The 24,897-nt window shown below is 46.3% G+C and overlaps 1 protein-coding gene across 2 annotated transcripts in view; it reads left to right on the top strand.

The window, feature by feature from the left end:
* The first annotated feature begins 383 nt into the window (after window positions 1-383).
* Window positions 384-24,897, top strand: part of CLTC (clathrin heavy chain) — a 29,601-nt gene continuing 5,087 nt past the window's right edge. For both annotated transcript variants that reach the window (XM_040082699.2, XM_040082698.2), the window contains exons 1-30: window positions 384-512; window positions 8,019-8,226; window positions 10,267-10,535; window positions 10,840-11,001; window positions 11,745-11,858; window positions 12,242-12,415; window positions 13,032-13,229; window positions 13,861-14,061; window positions 14,612-14,764; window positions 15,064-15,186; window positions 15,366-15,503; window positions 15,592-15,756; window positions 15,848-16,028; window positions 16,353-16,516; window positions 18,158-18,283; window positions 18,852-18,994; window positions 19,340-19,574; window positions 19,897-20,019; window positions 20,114-20,259; window positions 20,396-20,579; window positions 20,890-21,082; window positions 21,493-21,650; window positions 21,824-21,988; window positions 22,080-22,187; window positions 22,300-22,467; window positions 22,630-22,779; window positions 22,875-23,006; window positions 23,168-23,278; window positions 23,847-24,017; window positions 24,136-24,357. In XM_040082699.2, coding sequence (XP_039938633.1) covers window positions 471-512; window positions 8,019-8,226; window positions 10,267-10,535; window positions 10,840-11,001; window positions 11,745-11,858; window positions 12,242-12,415; window positions 13,032-13,229; window positions 13,861-14,061; window positions 14,612-14,764; window positions 15,064-15,186; window positions 15,366-15,503; window positions 15,592-15,756; window positions 15,848-16,028; window positions 16,353-16,516; window positions 18,158-18,283; window positions 18,852-18,994; window positions 19,340-19,574; window positions 19,897-20,019; window positions 20,114-20,259; window positions 20,396-20,579; window positions 20,890-21,082; window positions 21,493-21,650; window positions 21,824-21,988; window positions 22,080-22,187; window positions 22,300-22,467; window positions 22,630-22,779; window positions 22,875-23,006; window positions 23,168-23,278; window positions 23,847-24,017; window positions 24,136-24,357 — 4,827 coding nt within the window. In that variant the 5' untranslated portion in view covers window positions 384-470. The remainder of the gene's footprint in view (window positions 513-8,018; window positions 8,227-10,266; window positions 10,536-10,839; window positions 11,002-11,744; window positions 11,859-12,241; window positions 12,416-13,031; window positions 13,230-13,860; window positions 14,062-14,611; window positions 14,765-15,063; window positions 15,187-15,365; window positions 15,504-15,591; window positions 15,757-15,847; window positions 16,029-16,352; window positions 16,517-18,157; window positions 18,284-18,851; window positions 18,995-19,339; window positions 19,575-19,896; window positions 20,020-20,113; window positions 20,260-20,395; window positions 20,580-20,889; window positions 21,083-21,492; window positions 21,651-21,823; window positions 21,989-22,079; window positions 22,188-22,299; window positions 22,468-22,629; window positions 22,780-22,874; window positions 23,007-23,167; window positions 23,279-23,846; window positions 24,018-24,135; window positions 24,358-24,897) is intronic.

Here is a 24,897-nt window from a genome sequence, read left to right as displayed (position 1 = left end):
GGGGCTCCCCGGGTGTCTCCCCGGTGTCCCCCCGGTGTCTCCCCGGTGTCCCTGCCGTGTCCCCCCGGTGTCCCCCCGGTGTCCCTGCCGTGTCCCCCCGGTGTCACCTTGCCCGGCCGCGCCGCTCCGCCCCACGTGACCCTGCTGGCGCGCGGGGCGGAAGTGACGTCGCGGCCCCCCGGTCGCATGATGTGGCAAAAAAAAAAAAAAAAAGGCCGGGGAAGGGAGGGAGGGAGTGATGCGTCCCCAAATAGTCCCTTCCGGCGGCGCATCACACCCGCCGCTCCCATTGGCGCCGCTCGCCGGGATCCCTCCGCGCGGCCGGCCGCCGGCGGCAGGTGCGGGTATCCTTCCGCGGCGGTATCCTTCCGCCGGCGGGGGCAGCTTCCGCACGGCCCCGCTCCGCCATCGCGGCTCCGCTCCGCCCGCACCGCTGAGCCCGGCCCGGCCCGGAGCGCCCCGCCGCCGCCATGGCCCAGATCCTGCCCATCCGCTTCCAGGAGCATCTCCAGGTGGGCGCGGGGGCCGGCGGGCCGCCGCCTGGCTCCGCCGGGGGAGCCGCCCGGGGACGGTGCCGGGGGAGACGCGCCGGGCCTGCCCGCGGTGCCTCCGTGAGGGCCGTGCGGCGGCCGGGCGCGCTCGGCGGGGCGTTCGTCCTGCCGGCGTGCGGCTCCGGGAGCGCTTCCCGGAGGGCACCTCCCGGGAGAGGCCGGGCCGGGCATGCCGCCCTTGCCGGTGCCCCGCGGGCCGTGCCCCGGCGGGGTGGGCGAGGCTGGCGCGGTGCCCGGGCGGTGCGGGCCGGGCCGGCGGGGCGCGGGTTCCTCTGCGCTTCCCGGAGCAGCGCCGGGGGAAAATCCCGGCCCAGCGCGGGGTCTGCGAGGCACGGCGGGGGTGAGCGGGGCTGGTGGCCGAGCTGTTTCCGTGTGCCGCTTAATTTTATTTGTTTGAATGGCGTTAAAGCCTCCGTAGTTCTTAGGACAGACCGAAGCGTTTTGCCGGCGTTCCCGCTTGTAATGTCATGTTGTGGAAGAAAAAGCACGTATTGCAGTGAAATGTGGGAGCTGCTGCGGCTCCCTGCAGTGCAGCTGTGGCAGTGCAGGTGCCCAGGTGCCAGCTCTGGTGTCCGCTGGCCTCTCCCCAAGCCCGGCTCTCGTTGCACCAGAACCACACGCTAATAGTTTATTTCCGAGTGATGGCCTTTCGTTTCTCTAAGGTGACTTCCTGGTGGCGCATCCCGGTTGGGCCGTGGTGCGGGAATGCGGGGTTACCTTCCCGCAGCAGTGTGTGCCTCCCTGTCCGTGGGTGAAGCTGGAGCGCAGGGAGGGGTCTGGAAGTGGAGATCCAATTGTGCAATGGGCACTTCCTATCTGACAGGTCTGAAGGGCGAAGTGCTACGAGCCACGCTGTTATTAAGCTCGGTTTCACTGCTGAGGAGCGTTTTTTGAGGAGAATTTGTCTTATTAAAAGCTACGTTGGCACACCTGGCTGAGGTCTTCTGGCGGCCTGCTGCCCTGTGGTGCCGGTGCCTGTGTTTGGTTTGTGTTCAGCTCACTGGGGCTGTGGTGAGCATTCACGTAGTGGTGGATTTGCATGATTTACAGTGAGTTTTTTTCCTTAGCTCAAATGGAAAGCAATTAATTTCTAGGCACCTTGTTAAAAGAACCATTGCAGAATAGTTATTTGAAGGTTACAGCTGTTCATAGTGCCCAAATAAATGCTGCTTTGGCGGTTGTTTAGGTGGGCAGCTGAGCACCGAATGATTTTGCTCCAATATCAGTTTAAAGGCAGCCAGAATTCATAGTTTAGGTGTCCCTGTAGCGAGCAGCACTGACAGGAGAATCTCAGGAGTTGGCTAGAGCTTCACCTCTAGGCCAGTGCCTTGTCCTGGTGGTGGCAAAGCCCAGAACCAGGTCCTGAAGAGGTTCTCTGCACTCTGGTGGAACTCATCTCTGGATAGCCCAGCTCTCAATAAAGCATTGTGGCACCTCTGATACATTATTTAAGCCCCAAACCTTGCATGTGACCCACTGCCAGGTCTCTAATGACATGAGTACTGTTACATAATGAAACTCATCTGCTTCACACCAGAAGTGCTGGGAACTTTCAGGCCAGCACTACGGTGGAACAGGACTGTTCTGCCTCCACTCTGATTTATCTGTTTGTTTGGGGTTGAATTTGCATTTTCTCTGCCTGTACCTATTCAGTGTGGAGCACTGGCTGAACCAGTATCTTTTACAGCGGCACACAGGAGCTGATGGGTGTGCACCCCTCTGAGCCTGGGTGCACGTGCCTCTTGCCCTTAACGCTACTCAACTTCCTCCTTTCATTTCATTGAAAAAATTTCAGAGGGATTTGGATTCCAGGAGTTAGCTGTTTTTCTGCTGGAGTTCCTGACATGAATTTTTAGAGCAGAAGCACTGATATCACAATGTTTTTGCTATCCAAGCTGCTCCTAGGAAATCCTCAGAGACTCAGTAATACAATTTATTGAACTGTACCTGACCCACATTGTCTAGGAAACTCGTTGTACAGGTGTTGTGCAACACTTGCAAGTTTGGTGATGCTTAATGAAAGATGAGGTACCCAACCGGAGCCTTAGCCATAAAAAGCAGGTGATGGATTTGAATGAGAAAGTTCTTGCGGGCTATTACTGAAATCAGTCTATACACACAGTGTGATCCCAGTTTTCCACAGATTCATTATTAGAGGTTAAAAAGTACAAAGCTTGTCCTGGCATTCAGCTTCAAGCCAGTCCATTGCCTGTTGCTGTTGGCAGCTTGGCTGTGTGATTTGGGAATGAAAAGGTAAAAGCTCCAGAAACCTTGCTCCAGAATGCCTCATCTCTTTGGGCCACAGTGCTTTGTACTCCAAATTGGAGCTAAAAGTGTACTTTGGACCAGTAGTTAACTTGCTAGGGAGGAGGGAGCTTTCTGGGGAGTGTAAAACCAAAAAGTGTTGTCAGGTTTCAGGGTTTGTTTGCCTGAGTCCCGTCGTGTGCTCTGTAATCTCAGCAGCCCCAGGTGTGCAGGCTCTTATCTGTGTGGTGTCTGTTGTACATCTCTGTCTTGCCACCAAAAAACATCAACAACAGGCTGTGCAGAAACTTTCCTTGGGAATTTTCAAGGAGGAGCCGGATTCCTGTGCTATCAAAACTCTTGTTATAAAACTTTATATAGCTCCTTGGTTGTTTTTTTTTTGGGTTTCTTTTCCAGTGAGACTATGAGGAAACAATCCACCGTGCATGTAATGGGAGATCAGAGTTCAGTGTGTGGGATGATTACAAATCTGGTTGCTCCTATCTAGGCTTTAAGGTTTCCTAAAATGTGCCAGTTTGTGTTTGAGGGTGAAAGTAAAACAGCTGCTTGCTCTGGTGGGTCAGTGGAGCTTTTCTAAGATGACAGGTTCTTGATGAGTGAGAAGGAACCAGACTAATTAGAAGGCGATGAACTGTGATTGCCAGTTAATTTAACCACACTACCCTGAAATAAACACTGAACTTGGACCAGGCCCACTGCTGTACTGAGTTAAGGCATTAATAAATACTCTTCTGAATCTAAATATTTTTGTAAGACAGTGTAGAGAAAACTGGCAGTTGAGGCTGTGCACTTGATACCAAGACAGAACTGCTTTTTTAACACTAGGAAAAGGGGGGTTGCATCTATTGTTCATTGATGGAGCAAACCTGAAAGGCAGCTGTGCTGTTCTGGTGGTGCTTGGATGGCTCTTGGAATCACAGCTGTGCCAGAGAATAAAACAGGACAGCCAAGGCATCACAGAATAAAACATATAAATTCAATACTTTGCCCTAAAAATGACAAAGAGCAAAATCCTTCCATGTATTGTGCTGATAGTGAGTTTAATACAGCCTAAAACATTAAATGCTGTAACAGCATTAGTTTGGAGCAGTTACATCCTCTGTTAATAATACAGTCAGGAATTAGAGGACTGTGGTGCCTAATGCTGTTTTGGTGGGATTCTTGCTCTCTGCTTCTTAGTGGATCCAAATTCCTAAAGCCAGTGAGTTTAGAGTATTCCTACAGAGGGAAGAGGCATAACAGAGAATTGAAATGTCTTGTGGAGAGAGAGATTTTGTGTGTGTGTGTGTTGACTAATTGGATAGGAGCAATTAGTTAAGCAGTTTATGAGCTGTTCTGGGCATGTCCCTCGCAGCAGGCACCGAGGTGCAGGGCCCTGCCTGCCTTGGTGGCCTTGCTCATTTAGTGCTTCCTGCTGGGATTGGAGACTCAACCAAAGATAAGGAATGGGATTCAGTGGTTCTGAGCTCCAGTTTCAGCAGGTCCAGCCTCAGTGGTGGAACTGAAGCTGTCCCACAGCACGTCTGTGGCTGCTGAGAGCGGGTGGTGCCTCGGCCTGCTGAGGGTGAGGCAGAAAATAGGAAGGATATAGAAACAGGAGAGCTCTTGAATGCTAGAGAGGGCCCTTATCTGTTGAAAACATGACTTCCTAGGCTGTCACAGGCTGTAACTCTTACCTTGCACTGGTAAATACGAAGTGCTTTGCCATGGACTGGCTGTGGGACTCTCAGAAGTGCAGACAGTAACTAAGCGAGCATCACAGACACAAATGGTTTCGTGTGACTTAAGTTTGCTTTTCTGAATTTTCACAAATGGAATTGAAAGAGCAGCTGAAGTGTAGCCTAGTGTCTGCCTTGGTCAGTCAAAGCCTAAGGAAGCATGGCCTGGGATAGAGCTGATATGACTCACTGCACACTGAAGTGCTTCTCAAAAAAAATGGGAATTTTCCAATTTAGTGGTGTTTTCCAGCTCTGTGATTTCTAGCAGCATGTAGATAAGGAGTCTCTGGGCAGGGGCTGAGCAGCTGCTTGTGGCCACAAGAGCAGTGGTTATATCCTGTTGAGTGTGAGAGTCGAGGTGAAATGTCTGCTCAGCACTTCTGTGCCCTTCCTCGTAGGCAAGGAGAAATTATCTGACAGCTAAGCAGACTGTCACAAGAAAGGGAACATTACAGGAAGGGGTCAACAAAGAGACTCCTGTCAGCAGTTTTACCATTCAGTTTGATGTCCCCTTCATGTGACAACTTCTCTGGCTAAGTTACCAAGAATGCACTTGAATTATCTTGCAGTGAAAAAATAATTCTGGTAATCAGACATTGCCTTGCTGCGTTACAATGACTCACATCTCGGTGCTGCTCAGAAAAATGCAGTCACAGAATTCCATGGTTCAGCAGAGCCTGCAAGTGACTGAGGTATCTGATCTTGGGTGAGATGAGTCCTTTGAGGTGACATCTCTGCTGAACAAAAGAGTTGCTGTTGTCCCTGACAATCTGTTTCATGGTTCCACTCTACTGGAGCAGCTATTTCACAGAACACTTTATTCCTAACAGGAGTCTGGTGTAACTGATCTTTCCAACAAACGGTGGTGTAAAATAACTCGAACTGTAAATGAGTTGCCCAAGCACAGTTAGCAAGTTCTGCTTTCATGTCTTCTTGAAAGCCAAGGAAGTGGGGTTTGTAGTAAAATGGAGCAATGCCTCAGATTTCCCTTTTTGTTTGTATTTGGTTGGGGGTTTTTTGTTTGTTTGGTTTTGTTTATGAATCAGTGAAATGTAGTGAACCTGGTGCAACATTAAATATTTGGAGGGTTTCCCTTTGTAGTAAAGAGAAGCGGTAGAAAATCTGCCCAAAACCCCTGTACTCCTTTAGTTGTAGTTCAACTCCTGAGTTTGTACAAGGAATAGTATTGAAATTTTCAAAATAAAAGCCTTCAAAGAAATACTTGCTGTCATGTTTCCTAACAGTAATCTTCATCTCTGTTTGCTTTGCTTAGCTTTATAAACATGCCTGCCTCACTCACCTGAACTTCAGCCTGGTTGGGTAGGAAAACAACCTGTATTCCAGGGATTGATCTCTGCTCAGGAGTTCTGTGCAGCCAAGAAATTCACTGTTGGCTTTACCAGCTGGGCAAGGAGGTGCCACTCTTGGCTGGTGACACTCTTGTGTAACCAAACACAGAGATTGTCACTGTCAGAGTCAACTTCCTGAGCCTTGAAGCAGATGTTCATACACTTGGTTTGTTGAAATGAAAGATGGAATGTTGGCAGAAGGAGTTTGTGTACTTTGAGACCTTGCTGATGGTTGCACCTCCATCAGAAAACTTCTCCAGGCTTTCTCCAGAGCTCCTGTGCCAATCTGCTAAATCTTTGTAAAGAAATGCCTCGCCTTTGATAACAGAAATGTAAAAAGTCTCCCATCTCCCACCTGGGGTTAGTGCCTCAGAGCTGGCATTAGCAGATGGCAGTTTGCTGGTGATTAAGGTAAGTCTGTCTTGCGATATCCAAGCACCTTTGATGTGGTGGTTTTGTCTAGACCTTCCTAAGAGGTTCTGCCATCTGCTTGGACTTGCTGCTCCGATTTGTTCTGTCGGCAGCCTTTGAGTGTAGTGCTGTGAGTTATTGCCAGGCAGAGTGCTTAGCTCTCTGCAGCTGCCCCCTCTACCAAATTAACAAGGAAATTTAGTGCTTGATAAATGATTTGGCACTTGCTAAGCCTGCAGCCCTAGCAAAAGGAAATGCCACGTCCCAGTAAGTCACTCCAGCTCTACCAGATCAAACTCCCACATCTCCAAACCTTCCCTCCCTGCAGGGGTGTGATTGGGTTGTGTTTAACCCTGCATAGCTCATGTACAAGGCCAGAGTGCCAGGCTAGAGGACACTGCTCAAAGTGTGAAAGGGACTTCTGAGCTTGAATCTAAAATCTTGTAAAGTGGCTGGAGAATGTGTGGTCAGGTTCTGGGGTTCTGGACCTCAAACACGCGCTTAAATCTGAGTAAAAGAGTTCTGACCTGTCAAGGAATTAGGGTTTGATTTTTATTTTTTTTTAATAGCTGTCAAATGCTGTCACCTGAAAGTTTCCTGGCTTTATTGTCAGAATATTCTCTGTGTAATCTAGATCATCCATCCAAGTGATGTCTGTGAAGCTTGTTCTGTTAACTTGCTGTGCCGTAGTTCAGATGTTGCTTGTTCCTCACATGTGCCGTTGGAGAGACTGGGCAAAGGGGAAGTGGAATAAAACCCTCTTTATCAGGAACTGCAAACAGACAGGAGCAGAGCAGCTGGGGCATGGCCTCCTTGGAGCTGGTGCAGAGCACAGCTGATAAGAGCTGAGTGCTCCACACCAGCACAATCATCCTAAAAAGGCTTTGATGGTCTCGCCCTTCTTGGGACATCTCGGGCTTAAAGGTCTCCCAGAAAGAAAAATATCAGAATATTAGAGCTGATAGTTCTTCTAATAGTAGAAAACTGGAGTTCTTAATGTGTGGACAAGCTGGCTATCTGTGTGATATGACCATGAACTGACCATAAGTGCATTTTCACTGTTAAAAATGCAATAAACTTAGTTTCCCTACTGGCATCCTCCTCATACAGTCGCTTTGCAAAAGTGCTGTTAACTAAACTGTTTTGTTGCAAGCAGCATAATTTAAAGGTGGGTATTGAAAGTCTTAGGGGAGCAGAGAAGGAAGTGGTTTATTGATAACTTCTGTGTTGAGCAGGGCCGTGGCTGAGCCATTGGTGATTTCAGTAGTGCCCAGCTCTGCCTCCTGCTGCGAGACAGGCCTGGGCTAATTGCTAGACAGGCAGCTTTTTTTAGCTCCACAAGGATAAAGCTCAGACAACCTCACATGTGATGTTAAGCTTGAAATAGTGATAGCTGTCAAACGCAGCGGATGAGTTCAGGGGAGGAAAGCTGAAGCTGCAAGGCCAGTTTGGCGAGTTCAGTGTGCTTTAAACCCTGTGAGGGGGCTCAAAGATTGAGTTCTTAATGGACCTTGGAGACAAGATACCAAGTGCTTGCATGATTCTCCTGCTGAGCTTAATTGAAATTGTGCAACACCGTGTGTGGTGCAGGTTTGGGGCAGCATGGCTGTTTTGTCACAAAAAAAAGGCAAAGTGTGATACTTCCTGTGACATTTGCAAAAGCTGTTTGTGGCTATACCAAGGTAATAAAAACTTAATGTTAAACCTTTCCTTTTCTCTTCCAGCTCCAAAATCTGGGCATCAACCCGGCAAACATTGGGTTCAGCACTCTGACTATGGAGTCTGACAAATTCATCTGCATCAGAGAGAAAGTAGGAGAACAGGCTCAAGTGGTGATCATTGACATGAATGACCCCAGCAACCCCATCCGAAGACCAATTTCAGCTGACAGTGCTATCATGAACCCTGCCAGTAAAGTCATTGCATTGAAAGGTATGAACTCCTGATAAAGGGCTGTTTGAAGTGGATGGAGAGCTCTCTGCAGAACTAGTTTATGAGTGACTGAGGTCTCCCAGGTACTTTATGTGGGAGGATCCTGTAGCAATTTTCCACAGCTTAATGGGAGCTTAAGTTGAATGCATTTTCAGTTCTTCTGGAGGCAGCTGGGCAGGGAGCTTCGGCTGAGGCTTCCTGCCATTTTGCTGATCATTAGGATGAGTTTTTTCCTTCAGTCCAAATGCTTGCAGCTTCTGAGCAGGGAGAGCTGGAAGCCAAATGTGGGCTTTAAGGAATCATATTAGAGGGAAATGAGACCTGATCTAAGAGTATAAGGTCTATCAACTAAACCTTTCCTTAGAGACAGGAAAGCTAAGGCTGGGAAGGAGAGACAAATACTCCTGAGGGCCTTAGTTTGGCCTTGCTGAAAGAGACCAGTGCATATTTATTATATCAGTCAGTGATAAGAGGAGTAAAACTATGCAGGGAAGACTTGTGTGGTGAAGGAAGTACAAGGTCAGCCAGCTTGGTATCTCTGATGTGACAGAGAACAGGCATTCCTCTGGAGTCTCCAGAAATGTCCATCTCATTCCCTCAGAGGCCCAAAAAGCTTTAAGTGCAGTCATTCTAGAAATGCATGCATTGCTAATGGAAAGATTTGTATGTATCCAATGTTGCCTAACTTTGACTTTAATACTGTGCTACTGTTTTGTCACAACTTTAATGCTTTCTTGTGTGTGCAGATGGTGAGTTACTTCAATTGACTGTACCTAGTACCTGTTGTGTCTTATGACCAGAAAAAGCAGAATAAAATGGCTCAGATTGATGGTGCACATGGCTGAACAGTGGTGTTTAAGCAACTGAAGGCCTAAAACTCAGAGGTTTTTTGTGCCCCCCCCCCCCAAACAAGGGAGTCCTTAAGATTCCAAAAATTAATCCACTCAAGAACCCAAAGTGTACTTAAATCATTGGGATCTTGATACTGAGCGTTTTATGAACAGGACTGACCCTTTTGACTCAAGTCTAGATTTTGCCTTGTGAAATACCTTGCCTAGCATGTAGGAATGTGTTACCTGAATGTCCTCTCCCTTGACCCTAAAGCTCCACCTGCACTAGATGTGGAAACAAACTGCTGCCTGTAGCCTGAGTAACTTTGTAGTAGAGAGATTTCTCCAAGTTCTGGAGAAACTCCTGACTCAGCATCTTGCATCAGTTGCTGAGCTAATGGCTTTGAACTAAACCAGTCCTTACCAGTTAGTAACTGTGGCAGATATTCTGCCCTGCATTCTGTTTCATGGGATCTTTTCTATTCCTCCTGGGCTACACTTGTCTGTGCTTAAATCATTCTCTCCTATAAGTAGTAGAACTGGGCAGAACCTTTCTTATCTTCTCAGCAGGAAGAAATAATTTCTTAGGCCGCTGTGTTATAAAATTTGGTAGAAATGACTGCAAGTGTGGCTGTTCAGGATGTTTGTATGCACCATTCTGTGTGATTTGGAGAACTTTTCCTCTTGCCTTCTAGAGCTTGTGTTGGTCACTAGATTCCTTCCCTTGCACAGTTGCTGTCAGTCTGGTTTGCAGTTAGTAGCTGTGTATCCCGTTAGTGCAACCCCGAGGTTTTGGTTAATTAGCCTGAATTACAAAAGCCCTCTGCCGACCTGACTGTTCCATGTTGTGCCCTTTCAGTACTAAAAACAGATGTGGACGTAGCTTTTAATGCCACTGGCACAGCTTCCCTCACAGCTCCAGAGCCTCAGCATGACTGTAACCTGGTTTTGATGTACGTGAAGTATCCTCCAACCCGTTTGTGTGGCTGAAGCTTTTGTCTCCTACCAATCCGTTCTCCACATCTGTTTGATTGCTCAGTAGTGGCAAATCGGTCAAATCGGCCCTGGGAGCGTGGCCTGGTTCAAAGTGAAAGCTGATCCCTGAAGGTCTGCCTGTGTAGAGCTTTTTCTTGAAGGAATCCCCCAGGGTTTGATGTCCTAGTGCAGCTCTTCTGCTCTGTCCCGTGGCTAACCACGCTGTGTCTTCTAGCTGGGAAAACGCTGCAAATCTTCAACATCGAAATGAAGAGCAAGATGAAGGCTCACACCATGACAGACGATGTCACCTTCTGGAAGTGGATCTCTCTGAACACTGTTGCCCTCGTGACGGATAACGCCGTCTACCACTGGAGCATGGAAGGGGAGTCCCAGCCCGTGAAGATGTTTGATCGCCACTCCAGCCTTGCTGGCTGCCAGATCATCAACTACAGGACCGATGCCAAGCAGAAATGGCTCTTGCTGACTGGAATATCTGCACAGGTACTTTGAGCTGTGAAAACCCCAGAGCTTGTCCTGTTGTCTCCTTCCGCAGGAACAGGACTGATCTGTTTGTTTTATAAAATGTAAATGCTTGTCTCAATCTTCAACTAATGAACTTAAGAGTAACTGAAAATCTCACATTAATATAATTGGATTTGTAGTGATCTAAACACTAGTGCAAGATTAAGAGTCTGAAGTGATGCTGTTGTAAGAGGAAGCTTGAAATGGCAGCATCCTGACCAATATTAAATGAAATTACTGTCGCAGTGCCTGTTTTTCCTGACACTTGTTCTTTTGTGTGTAGCAAAACCGTGTAGTGGGAGCAATGCAGCTGTACTCTGTGGACAGAAAAGTGTCCCAGCCCATCGAGGGACATGCAGCCAGCTTTGCACAGTTCAAGATGGAAGGCAATGCTGAAGAATCCACTCTCTTCTGTTTTGCAGTAAGAGGACAAGCTGGGGGTAAGGTAAGGCTTGGTTCTAAATATACTGTGATCTTTAGTGACTCACCCTGGTTCTCTGCTTCCAGGAGAACAAGTGGTTTAATGGAAAAAGTTGCATTTAAGGAAGAAAGTGAAGGACTGTGTCAGTCTGGATATGACATGTGGTGCATGCAGAGCTTGGACTACCTGGTGTAGCAAGAATCTGTGAGTGGAGAAGTTAAGTGGCATGTCATGACCAGCCTAATTAGCTGCTTGAAACATGTGACTCTCAGCTTCACAGGCTAAGCTTGAGGGAAAAGCTGTTGTAATCTTTCTTTGATGCTGATCCCTGGTATCAGACTCAACTAATTTCCAAATTATTAGATGAAAATTAAAAAAAAAAAAAAAAATGAAGCAATAGCGTTGCAAGGCTAAAATGTGGTCCAATGCTGGAATTATGTGAGTTACAGCAAAACCAGAGCTAGATTCAGAGAAACATCTTCAGAACTGTCTCTGTAGAGTGTGAGCAAAGTCAGGAGTGCATCTAAAGTAACCTAACCAAATCCTGAAACTTCCAAGTAATTAGGGGTAGCTAAAGATCATATTTAACTGTTTCCCTTGCCTATGGTACATGAGCACCAAATGCCACACCTTTAGCCGATGAAAATGAACTTAGTCTATCTTTGCATAAATTTGGGATTAAGGCTGCAAGAGAATTGCTGTGATTTCACTGTTGAATCTATTGTTGAATAAATTAGATGCAAGAATTAATCTTATCTCTTGCACAGCTGCATATCATTGAGGTTGGCACACCACCCACTGGGAATCAGCCCTTTCCAAAGAAAGCTGTGGATGTCTTCTTTCCTCCTGAAGCACAGAGTGACTTCCCTGTTGCTATGCAGGTATGACAGCCTGACAGGCCTGCAGCTTCTCTTGGTGGATGTGACAGGAGCAGGGCACTGGGAGGCAGCTGGTTAATGTGGACTTGAGGGTTGGCCTTAAACTGGTGTGACTGGTGTGACTGCTGCTCCTGCTTCAGTAGTGGTAAAGTAAAGGTGGAGGCAGGCTGCGTTCAAAAGCAGCATGTTCTTATTTATGGAAAAAATATCCATATATTTTAACTGCTTTTCAAGCTCTTCAAACATCATTCTGCTGTGATAGTACTCAAGTAAAAATAAACCAGCACTTCTGGCTGTCCTGAAATGGCCCAGCTTTTTGCCGAGCCTCGAAAGCACCAACTCATTTATCCAGTGCCAAATTTGGGTAATCTATTTCTGTTTTGCAGATCAGTGACAAGCACGATGTGGTGTTCCTCATAACGAAGTATGGCTACATCCACTTGTATGACCTGGAAACTGGCACCTGTATCTACATGAACAGGATCAGTGGAGAGACCATTTTTGTTACTGCACAGCACGAAGCAACAGCTGGAATTATTGGAGTCAACAGAAAGGGACAAGTAAGGAAACTTGGCCTGGAAGCTTCCTTAGCTAATCCCACTGGCTCTTCGTGATACGCTGCAGGGTTCATATCTATCAAAGTTTCCAGAAATGTTAACTTTGAGCTCTGCTCAGACCATGTGAGGTGTGACAGTGTTGTGGGCCCCCAAATAAATTTGCTGTTCTGTCTCTATACACGTCTAACTTAACTGCTTTAAGCAGGTTACTCAGCTGGTACAGCCATGCCTTTAGCCCAGATTGGTTTTGGGTGGTGTTGCTTATTAAGCATGGGGAGTACAGAGCAGAAAAGTTGTTCCTGGTATCCTCTAGGATTGATTACTTAAGACACCGAGTCGGGGTTTTAGGATGATCCCTGTATCCCTGAAAGATCCATTGTATCCCTGTGTTTCAACCTCTGCAAGTACATCAGTTATTTAATTGCCTGCTTTGATGCAGACAATGGATGACATTGGTACTTTCTAACCAGAGGTCTCTTTAATCAAATGACAAGTATGAGTTACCAAGGGATGAAATTCTTCCCATGAATACCATAACTTTCCTCTTAGAGTTAGCTTAGCCTTTGGCTCACTTTTGATGTTTGGACTAACTGGAGGTTCCCCCTGGTGTTTTATTCAGGTGCTCTCAGTGTGCGTGGAAGAGGAGAACATCATTCCCTACATCACAAACGTGCTGCAGAATCCTGACCTGGCTTTACGGATGGCTGTCCGCAACAACCTGGCGGGGGCCGAGGAGCTCTTTGCCAGGAAATTCAATGCACTCTTTGCACAAGGGAACTATTCAGAGGCAGCAAAAGTGGCAGCTAATGCCCCAAAGGTGAAGTGTTCAGAGCAGCACTGAACTCTAGTGGCTTCAGATTCTTGATTCAGGAAAGCTGAGTGAATTTTTTAAGTGGCAAGGGCACAATCTTATTGTTGCTCTTGTCCCAGGGTAGTGCTTTGGTGCTTCACAGGTATCTTGGGTGCTGACACTGATTGCAAGCTGGATGATTTTAGAGTTTGTAAAGCCCACAGAGGAGGGGAGGAATAAATGAAGTAATGGCTATGATTCTTAATGTTTCTGGTACTTAACCTTTGCCTCTCCAGTGATGCAAAAAAGTGTCTGTGAAAAGACAACCTCTAGCTGAGGCTGCACCTGGAAACAGGATAAAAAAACCCAGACTATGACTAAATTCAGATGAGAGGAACTTGCTTGCAAGGCCAAGGGTGTCGTAATTCTGAACTTAAATCTGCATTGCTACTGAAATAAATTTAATGGGCTTTTATAGCACATTTCTGTCAAAGCATCTCAGCGCCTGAGCTGACATTCTGGGCTGGTAAAGCGTAGAAATGCTTGTGACAGCTACAGTGCCATTACCTCCAGCTCCCTGGAGAAACTCCTGCCAAGCCACAACAGCAGAAAAGAAAATTGAAGTGACTCTCTCTCTCTCTCTCTCTCTCCCTGGCAGGGAATCCTGCGTACTCCAGACACCATACGCCGGTTCCAGAGTGTTCCAGCCCAGCCAGGGCAGACTTCCCCTCTCCTGCAGTATTTTGGCATTCTGCTGGACCAAGGGCAGCTGAACAAGTATGAGTCACTGGAGCTCTGCAGACCAGTGCTCCAGCAGGGCCGCAAGCAGCTCCTGGAAAAATGGTTAAAAGAAGATAAGGTGAGTTTGGGGTTGATGCCTTCAGAGCTGTCGGGGGGAAGGAACAGCACTGCCTGACAGCCTTCTCCCCCCTTCCCGGGAAAACTCAGCTGGGAGCTCAGCAGTGACAGCAAATGGCTGAGCAATAGGTGCTCACTCTGCCTGTCACTATGACTCGAGTTACTGCAAGAGAATTGATCAAATTCTCACTCATTCTACGGCTGAAATCGCAGCAGGATGCGCAGAGCGTGGAAAGCTCTGAGCTGCTGCTGGGCTTTGCCAGACCACTCCTTTGGGTCCTGACTGCAAGTGCTTTGAGCTGTGGTTACATCTGTGGAATTATTTGAAGAAACACACTGATACAATGTGTCACCACTTCTTTCTGCCTCTGAAAATTCCTTTGGCTGGTGTAGAACTGAGCTGAGCCCACTAGATCCCTGCTGGGAGAGTCAGCTCAGGCTATCAAGCTGGGCCTGAATTTTTTAAAGTGCAAAAGGAGGATAAATTAGAAAGAGGGTGGCAGAGCATGGCAGTGTCAGGGTGGGCTGACTGCATTTCTGTTTCTGAACAGCTGGAGTGCTCGGAGGAGCTGGGAGACCTCGTGAAATCTGTAGATCCTACGCTAGCACTTAGTGTCTATCTGAGAGCCAACGTTCCAAACAAGGTCATCCAGTGTTTTGCTGAAACAGGACAAGTCCAGAAGATTGTTTTGTATGCTAAGAAGGTGAGAGAGAATTAAATTGCTGTATCTATCCTGTATTTAATAATAATTAGTGCTTGTTCCAAAGTAGCTGGAAGTAACTGTGGGGGAATCTGAGAGCCTGTAGAGTATTTACTTTTACCTCAAGTTTGTTACGAATAGTTACTGCTAGACTTCATACATGGGTCTTTTCCTACTTCCCCATTTCCAAAAGGGAAGATCCTTGCTGGGTTGTGTAATCTCCTGACAGTAGCTTTTACTGAGCTCTGTATTTAACAAGGTGTGTGCTCTTGCTGAGTTCTCACTTTTCATCATCTTTTCAGGTTGGATATACTCCAGACTGGATTTTTTTGCTGAGGAATGTAATGAGAATCAGCCCTGATCAAGGCCAGCAGTTTGCACAAATGCTCGTTCAAGATGAAGAGCCTCTTGCAGATATAACACAGGTAAATAACTTTATTGCAATGAAATGTTGACTTCAAAGCATTAAATTGGCAAGAGGAGCCCTACTCGAACCATCAAAGCGATGAATTTGGATTTACCTTTGGAAGCTGCGTTGATGCTTAAATATATTTCCAGTTCCTAATCAAAAACCTAAATTCCTTTCCCTTTTTTTTTTTTGCAGATTGTGGATGTCTTTATGGAATATAATTTAATCCAGCAATGTACAGCCTTTCTGCTGGATGCACTGAAGAATAATCGTCCCTCAGAAGGTCCCCTGCAAACACGTTTACTTGAGATGAACCTCATGCACGCGCCTCAGGTACGCGCTCAGAGTCCTGGAGCTGGACGTGCCAAACGCTGGTGGCAGTGCTCAGGAATTGAGTGAAAACCTTCCATTTTCCTTCCAGGTTGCAGATGCCATCCTGGGAAACCAAATGTTTACTCACTATGACCGGGCTCACATAGCTCAGCTGTGTGAGAAGGCTGGTTTGCTGCAGAGAGCACTCGAGCACTTCACAGACCTCTACGACATCAAGCGTGCGGTAGTTCACACTCACCTCCTCAATCCTGAGGTAAGGCATCAAACAGCCTGCATCTGCAAACCCAGCCTTTAATAACTGTTGGTCTGCTCAGGTCTGAAATGCCTTGTGTGTGTCTTTGCAGTGGTTAGTGAATTATTTTGGGTCCTTATCAGTGGAAGACTCTCTGGAGTGTCTGCGTGCGATGCTGTCCGCTAACATCCGCCAGAACCTGCAGATCTGTGTCCAGGTAGCCTCCAAATACCACGAGCAGCTGTCAACACAGTCACTCATTGAGCTCTTTGAGTCCTTCAAGAGCTTTGAAGGTAAGTCTGTACTTCTGCAAGAGGGGCTGGTGCTCGCCTCCTTACAGATGAGTGTCTGTCTGCTGAAATCTAGAAAGCCATAATGAATTCAAGTAGTTAGCCTCAAACTGTCTTGAAACAGATCTAAACCTTAAACTTTCCCTGTTTAGCATGGATACCACTATTCAGTTACATAATTTTGTTTCTCTGAAATCCTGGAAAATGTTTGGAGCTGTAGAAAAACCTAGAATGCTGGCCTTTTGCCTTTGTCCAAAATGGGTGTCTTAAATTTCTGTAGCCTTTTAAATGAGACCAGCAAATAATGTGTTGACTGTTTCTCTCCAGGTTTGTTTTATTTCCTGGGCTCCATTGTAAACTTCAGCCAGGATCCAGATGTGCACTTCAAGTACATTCAAGCTGCGTGCAAGACAGGACAAATTAAAGAAGTGGAAAGAATCTGCAGGGAAAGTAACTGCTATGATCCAGAACGTGTTAAAAACTTCCTCAAGGTAATGTTTGGGTAACACTGGACTGTCTGGAGCTGTTTGGGGTTCTGATAAAACACGGTGTGTCACTAGTGAATGAGGCAGCTCTGTGAAAATAGATGAGTTTTTAACCTTTGCACTTAAGGATGCGAGTGTCCTCAAACCAGAGGTACCTGCCATGCTGCCAGTGCCTCCTAATGAAGTCTGAGCCTGGAATATTGTCTGAAAAATGAGAACGTCAGGTCAGTTCCTCACTGCTCTTAGTCAGGTTAATCTGGCTTGAACTCTTGACCTGCAGAAAATGCACCAGCTTACCTAGAACTTGTCTGCTATAAAATAGGAAACCGTTTACTTAATTTGAAAACACCCATGGTGCCGATTGAGTTGAGAACTTAATGCTTATTTACAGTGTAATCAACTCCAACTGAGCAACTACAGAAACAACAGATGAATAAAGTCAATTAATTCCGTAAATGCTTTCAGGTTCAGGGTTGATCTGTCTTACTCCTACACGCTGAAATGTCAGCCAGGTGAGCCATGGTTTAGCTCTTCTGGGAGTTGCCAGTCAGTGGGAATACATCCTGACTGATCCAGGGCATTGCTGGAGAGTAGGAAAAGATGGTGTGCTCAAAGTTCAGATTCTGTAGTCTCAGTGCTGAGCTTATTGACAAGCACAACACTCTGAGGAACCATGTGGGAGGGGAAAACTTTATCTGGGAACATTTCCTGCCTTCATGTTTGTTGGTTACATAGCATAGTCTTAGATTTTGCTGATCATATCTGAAGATGGCAAAACTCTTCCCAAGAGAATTCTCTAAAACTAACCTGGTGTCACCGAGGTGTAAGGTATGTAATTTGATCAAGCCACCTAAGATATGTTATCAAGCTGTCAAATTCCTGATGAAAGTTATTGTTTTTTGTGCTGTTCCATGTCTGGAATGTGCAGGACATGTACCAGGTAAATCTCCCAGTACAGGCCTCCCTGTGTAAAGTCCTTAAGTGTAATTTATATGTAGGATTATATTCTGGGATGTGCATGTTGGAATAAGTGAAATATGCATCCGGAATACTGTCTGCCACATAGACTAAGCTTCTGTACTGTAACCATTGTAACCTTATGCTGAAAGTTGGAATGCTTTTAGATAATTAATCTGGTAAGCAATTTAAGTAGTACTGCTATAGAGCTTAATTCTTACTGTTCTCTAAATCCATCATTAGGAGGTATCACAAGACACATGGCACTCAAAGTCAATTCTGTATATGTTTTACATTATGAACCACAACTTAATCTAGTCTTGGTTAAATTTCTGTTGAAATCCCAGAGTGCTAATCCTGCACACCAAACACCAGTGGCAACTAAAGATATTCTCTATAGCCTAGGCTTGTAATAGTGGTATTGTGTCGTAAAACTCTGTAGAGTCTGCCACGCAAAGGAGCAGGGTTAAACTCCAAAAAGCTTCTTGCTGCTCACGCCCTGCAGTGGGTGCGAGTGCTCCCACTTGCTACATATTGCAAACAATTAGCTGAACAACAAGCTGTCATTATTTGGTTGACTGTTGAGTTTTGGCTTTCCAAATTCAGCTGCTTTGACAGTTTAAGTGACTGTATTATTTGTCTGCTTAAGTGCAAGAGCAAAACAAATTACTAAAGCTCTTCTCTTTCTAGGAAGCTAAACTCACTGACCAGCTGCCTCTCATCATTGTGTGCGACCGCTTTGACTTTGTCCACGACTTGGTGCTGTATTTGTATAGAAATAATCTGCAAAAATACATTGAGATTTATGTACAGAAGGTAGGTGACAGCTTGTCCCTTGGCTTCAATGAGTCAAACTGTTCAATCTTTACAGTATTATATACAGCTACAGGCGTCGTGTTTAAGTGTTCTGTAAATAGCTTTGTACCTGAGACTGACTTTTAAGTGATTATTAGTGGCCTCCAGTAAATTAGTCCTAATGTGAGTCAGGTCTCATTCTTCAGCAAGGTTAAGCAGTAACTCCCACTCGTGCCACTTGAAGGAGGAAGACTTGGTAGAACAACTTTGGAGTTTTGTTGGGGTGATTTTAAGTCTCAGCATTTTGGAGGGGAGAGGAGGGGATGTTTTCCTCTTAACGTCCTGCAGGGACAAAGTGGATTGCTCAGGAGCTCTTCCTGTGGGAGCTAAGTGAGCCACTGGGCTGGGATGGGAACACCTGCTGACTGAAGAATTGACTTTTCGGCTTGTTCAGAACCTCAGGAGGCTGGGAGTAAAGGCAGGAAGATGGGGTCAATCTTAGCAAGCAGCTTTCATGTGGAGTTCTGGGGGTGAGGATTGCCTGCCCTCGCTCCCTGACAACACCTGACCTCTTTCAATGCTCCTGCAGGTGAATCCGAGCCGTCTGCCAGTTGTTATTGGGGGACTGCTGGATGTGGATTGCTCTGAAGACGTGATAAAGAACCTCATCCTTGTAGTGAGAGGTCAATTTTCAACTGATGAACTTGTTGCAGAGGTTGAGAAAAGAAACAGGTATTAAACTTCTACAAGTCTCTTGTTACCAGTTCCCAGTCTGGCAGTGTTTGCCATACATCCATCAGTGCATGTCACACAGCTAGAGCTGCCACTGGGTGTGAACCAGCTCTAATTCTTGGCTGATGTGGGGATCTCTTCAGTTAACTTTGGTGTGTTTTCTTCAAAGTGTCAGAAAGTTACACCATTATAATAATGAATCAAAATGTAGGTTAAAACAGAGCACTGTAACTCTGGTTTAGTTCCTGACTCTATCCTACACCAAGACCGGCTTGCAGAGTGTAGAAATTATGCAACTGGGTATTTATTTACTCAACCTCTAATGTGAAAATCACTTCCTTCTAGGCTGAAGCTGCTTCTGCCCTGGCTGGAAGCAAGAATTCACGAGGGCTGTGAGGAGCCTGCCACTCACAATGCACTGGCCAAGATATACATTGACAGCAACAACAACCCAGAGAGATTCCTGCGTGAGAATCCCTACTATGACAGTCGTGTTGTTGGCAAGTACTGTGAGAAGAGGGACCCTCACCTGGCCTGCGTGGCCTACGAGCGTGGACAGTGTGATCTGGAGCTGATCAATGTACGTATGCCCAGGCAGCTGCATTGAGTTCTAACAGCAGGGTCATGGGGCACATAGAAAGCTTTATGACAGAAGCATGTGTTTCCTAAAATGTATTGAGCTGGGAAGTGCATGCTTCTAACACAGAAGAGGAGGTGCTGTTTAACCTCCCTCTGCAGCTTAATGAGAAATGGGAAACTCTCCTGCCTATCTTAAAATGGGAGGTTAATGAAGTATCAAAGGCTGAGATTTCTAGTCTGGCCCTCAGTTCAGAGTTGCAGTGCAGTTGTCTGTAGGCTCTGTGTCTGTGCCTTCCCTCTGAGCAAGCTGTGCCTTTCTCCAGGTGTGCAATGAGAACTCCCTCTTCAAGAGCCTCTCCCGCTACTTAGTTCGTCGTAAGGACCCCGAGCTCTGGGCCAGTGTGCTGCTGGAAAGCAACCCCTACAGAAGACCCCTGATTGACCAGGTACAGCTGGCAGGACGCTCACAGCCTGGTCTGTCCTAGCTGGGTTGCAGAACCTGACATCACTCATTTCTCCGTGCCTTGGCTGTGCCTGCAGGTTGTGCAGACTGCGCTGTCAGAGACCCAGGACCCCGAGGAAGTGTCTGTCACTGTGAAGGCCTTCATGACTGCGGATCTTCCCAATGAGCTCATTGAGCTGCTGGAGAAAATAGTTCTGGATAATTCAGTGTTCAGTGAGCACAGGTGCGTGAAATGAAAACTAAGCCGCAGGAAATCAGGACTTATTGCTGTAATGTGCAAATAAACTAATACCCTCTCCAGAGGGGAGGGTGAATTTCTTGATCATTATTTGCTAAGTGCTGTTTCTTTCCCTCTTCAGGAATCTGCAGAACCTTCTCATCCTTACGGCTATCAAGGCTGACCGCACCCGTGTCATGGAGTACATCAATCGCCTGGATAACTATGATGCCCCTGACATAGCCAATATTGCTATCAGCAATGAGCTTTTTGAAGAGGCATTTGCTATCTTCAGGAAATTTGATGTCAACACATCAGCTGTACAGGTATCTTCAGCTCGCAGGTTGTGAAAACTCCTTGTGCATCCCCCACGCAAGGACTTTGCTGGTGACTTCAGTGCTTAACACCGATTAGCAAAGTGCCCAAAGCTGCTCAGTGTCTTGTCTTACAAAGCAGAACAAATGTTGTTTATTGAAACTTTGTAAGCCTAAAATCACTCGAGCTGCGTGGGTTGTATGGAGTTAGTCCCTCTTTTAAAAGCTGTGGATCCACTGAGGAGCTTACACAAACCACAGCTTTGTGTGTTGTAAAAGTGACCTTTGTGAGAGTGGCTGATCATGGCTGTCCTTTTCCCAGGTGTTGATTGAGCACATTGGGAACCTGGACCGTGCGTACGAATTCGCCGAGCGCTGCAATGAGCCTGCAGTGTGGAGCCAGCTGGCCAAAGCACAGCTCCAGAAGGGGATGGTGAAGGAAGCAATTGACTCCTACATTAAAGCAGATGATCCTTCCTCATACATGGAAGTTGTTCAAGCTGCTAATGCCAGCGGTATGATTAAGTTTTATTTACGTCTTGGCTGTTGATGTTGCTCAGCTCTTTTGCCTGGTCTGCTCAAACTGCAGTTCTGCCAGACCTGTATCTTGATGCAAGTAGAGGAATCTGGCCCTTCAAGAACTGCCCTAAATAAGAATGGGAAAAGGTAGTGTATTCCATCTGCAGATAATCAGTGGCCAATAATGCCCTTCTTTAGCTAGCTGGAGACTTCTTTCAGAGTTTTTGTATGAAGTAAGATTTTAGTTAGGCCCGTTCTAGGTTAATGCATAATGAGCAGTGTGAAGGTTATTGGTTGTTGGGGAATAGCTGTAGAAATATGTCAAGATTAGGTTCAGCTGATTGTTTAAATTAAGCACAAGTGTCCCCAGTGGTGAGAAATAAACATTCTGAAATCCTTTCCATAGGAAACTGGGAAGAGCTGGTGAAGTATCTGCAGATGGCACGCAAGAAGGCCCGGGAGTCATATGTGGAAACAGAATTAATCTTTGCTCTTGCTAAAACAAACCGCCTGGCAGAGCTGGAGGAGTTCATCAATGGCCCCAACAATGCACACATCCAGCAGGTGAGTGAGGCTGACTTTGTTTTGCTGACTCGCAGAGGGCTGTTGGGAATTCTCTCTCTTTGGATATGCACATAGATCTTGACCTTTAAATCCATTTTGACAAGGGCTTGAATGCCACACATTCAATATAAGCTGAAGAAGTGCAGGAATAACGTGGCTGTGCTGTGCCCCAGGTTGGTGATCGCTGCTACGATGAGAAGATGTATGAGGCAGCCAAGCTGTTGTACAACAACGTCTCCAACTTCGGCCGTTTGGCCTCGACCTTGGTGCACCTCGGCGAGTACCAGGCAGCCGTGGATGGCGCTCGGAAAGCCAACAGCACTCGCACGTGGAAAGAGGTGAATTTACTGCCTCTGAGGTCAAGGGCTTCAAAGCTGGGGCCTGGTCAGAGGCCTTGGTTATAAGCAGTAACACAACTCTCCATTCCAGGTCTGCTTTGCTTGTGTGGATGGAAAAGAGTTCCGCCTGGCTCAGATGTGTGGGCTCCATATCGTAGTGCATGCAGATGAGCTGGAAGAGCTAATCAACTATTACCAGGTAATTAAGCTGACTCCTGTTGTACAGTCAGTTCTGTCATGGCAACCCTGTCAAAATTTGGGATTCTGGATGGTTCCTGATGTGAAATGTCTCTTCTGTCTGCGTCTCTAAGGATCGTGGCTACTTTGAAGAGCTGATCACTATGTTGGAAGCAGCGCTTGGACTGGAGCGAGCACACATGGGGATGTTCACAGAGCTGGCAATTCTCTACTCCAAGTTCAAGCCACAGAAGATGAGGGAGCACTTGGAGCTGTTCTGGTCCAGAGTCAACATTCCCAAGGTGAATGTCTGGGGCTTTAAATTTAGCTGAAAACACACCTTTTTGGGCTGTCTGTACCCTGGCTTTTGCACAAGCAGCTCCTGAGGTTATTAATGGCACTAAAACCCGAGCACTGATGGAAATTCCAGTTAACCAATATTGCTAATCCTGCCTTTTGCTTAGGTTCTGAGAGCTGCAGAACAAGCCCATCTCTGGGCTGAACTGGTGTTCCTGTATGATAAATATGAGGAGTATGATAATGCCATCATCACAATGATGAATCACCCCACAGATGCTTGGAAAGAAGGCCAGTTCAAAGATATCATCACGAAGGTATTGCTTTCCTAGTGGAAATTATGTCTGGTTTTCATTTGGATTTCCCCACAATCAAACTCCTGCTCTGAACATGCATCTTTACTCCTCTCTAGGTGGCCAATGTGGAGCTGTACTACAAGGCAGTTCAGTTCTATTTGGAATTTAAGCCTCTGTTGCTCAATGATCTGCTGATGGTGTTGTCCCCTCGGCTCGACCACACTCGTGCTGTCACCTTCTTCACAAAGGTAATTTTCCTGCTATCCAGCTCAAAGCAAAAGCTGGGAGAGCATTGAGCTATAGTAGCATTTTAAAATGCTTAGCTACTTCCCTGCCTGCCAGGGAGGATGCTAAGAGAAAGAGACTTCCACAAAAACTGACTTACATGTATCTCTCTCATTCCCTGAAGGTTAAACAGCTGCCCCTGGTTAAACCTTACCTGCGCTCTGTTCAAAATCACAACAACAAATCAGTCAATGAGTCCCTCAACAACCTCTTCATTATTGAAGAAGATTATCAGGTATGTCTTGTCTTGAAGCACTTAATTCTGAATTTACCTTATATTCTCAGCCTTTCTTTAATGTGTAGAAACAGAGTTTTCTTTCTCATTTTCAGTAGTTCTTACCTGCTTAAGTGTATGTTTTCCAACAATTCAAACTGGTGAGGAGCCAAGGATTAAGTGGAAGAGTGTTAGTGGCTTTCTGAGAGCATTTTGAGTAATTCCTGTTGGGAGTAGAGTGGCTGCTTTGTTGTGTGACAGTTTTTATTTAAGGCAAACAAACAGTGAGTGCTAAGAAAAGGACTCAAAGAAGAGGCAAACAGTTGTGATGTCTGGCTGTTCTACTGTTTTCAGAGAACAGCTGCCTGGAATTCAGAGACTCTTAACCTACTGAAAAATACTGACTGAAACACTCTAAAGTCCATGTGTGTCAAACAGCAGCTTCTCAGATAAAATAGATCTCTGCAGGTCAGGCTGGAATACTTTATCCTCCTACAAGCAGGAATACAGAACTAATGGAAAACGTTTGCATTTTGTGAGTGTATTTGTACATCTGAGGTGTGGCCTTTTTTCTTTCTGCTTCACTCAGGCTCTTAGGACTTCTATAGATGCTTACGACAACTTTGACAACATTTCTCTCGCCCAACGTCTGGAGAAACACGAGCTCATAGAGTTCCGGAGAATCGCCGCTTATCTCTTCAAAGGCAACAACCGCTGGAAACAGAGCGTGGAGCTCTGTAAGAAGGACAGGCTGTACAAGGTGAGGCAGCAGCCAGGCCAGCTTTAGCAGCTTTGACTTTTGGCTCCAAGGGGAGCTTAGTTAACAGCACTCTGCGGGTTGTTGTGTCCCCCGAGGCTGAGGCTCTGTCCCGTTGCAGGATGCCATGCAGTACGCTTCCGAATCCAAAGATACTGAGCTGGCAGAAGAGCTGCTGCAGTGGTTCTTGCAGGAGAACAAGAGGGAATGCTTTGGTGCTTGTCTCTTCACCTGCTACGATCTCCTAAGGCCGGATGTTGTCTTGGAAACAGCGTGGAGGCACAACATTATGGACTTTGCCATGCCATATTTTATTCAGGTCATGAAGGAATACTTGACCAAGGTAAGAGCAGGTGCCTCTCCAACACCCAAGAGCTTGTTAGTCACTGTGGTGAATGCCTTGAGATTGTCTGCTTGCTACTAACATTGATTTGGGCTTTGTCCAATGTCTGTCTGTCCATGTCCACACTTACTTTTCAGTCCATCTGGGGAGAGACTTCGCCCTCTAAGAGGCTGAAACACTTGCAGGCTCCACCTTCTACCAATGACAGAACCTACATCAGTAGTATTTGCCTGACCCTGGGCAGTGTCTAAAGTAGTTCCAGGCTCCAGGCGTTTCCTGTGCTGTGTCAGTCAGGAATCCCAGATGGGATCAAGTTTTAACTAAATTCTAGACTGTGTACTAAAACAGCTTTATAGCTAGACCTGGAGATAACTTACTCCGCTATGCATTTAACTCTAAAATGTGGCTCTGACACTTAATGGCACTAATTATGACTCAACTCTTATTTAAAGTGACTCAGAATGGGGGAACTACTTGGTAATGCTCTGATAGACTTGAACAGACTTGGGTTAAATCCGTCACTAGCAAACATTTTCCCAG

Source organism: Hirundo rustica, chromosome 19 (genome assembly GCF_015227805.2).
Source record: "Hirundo rustica isolate bHirRus1 chromosome 19, bHirRus1.pri.v3, whole genome shotgun sequence".
Lineage (NCBI taxonomy): Eukaryota > Metazoa > Chordata > Aves > Passeriformes > Hirundinidae > Hirundo > Hirundo rustica.
Note: the sequence above shows the minus strand (reverse complement) of the source record. Positions and strands in the feature narration are given on the sequence as shown.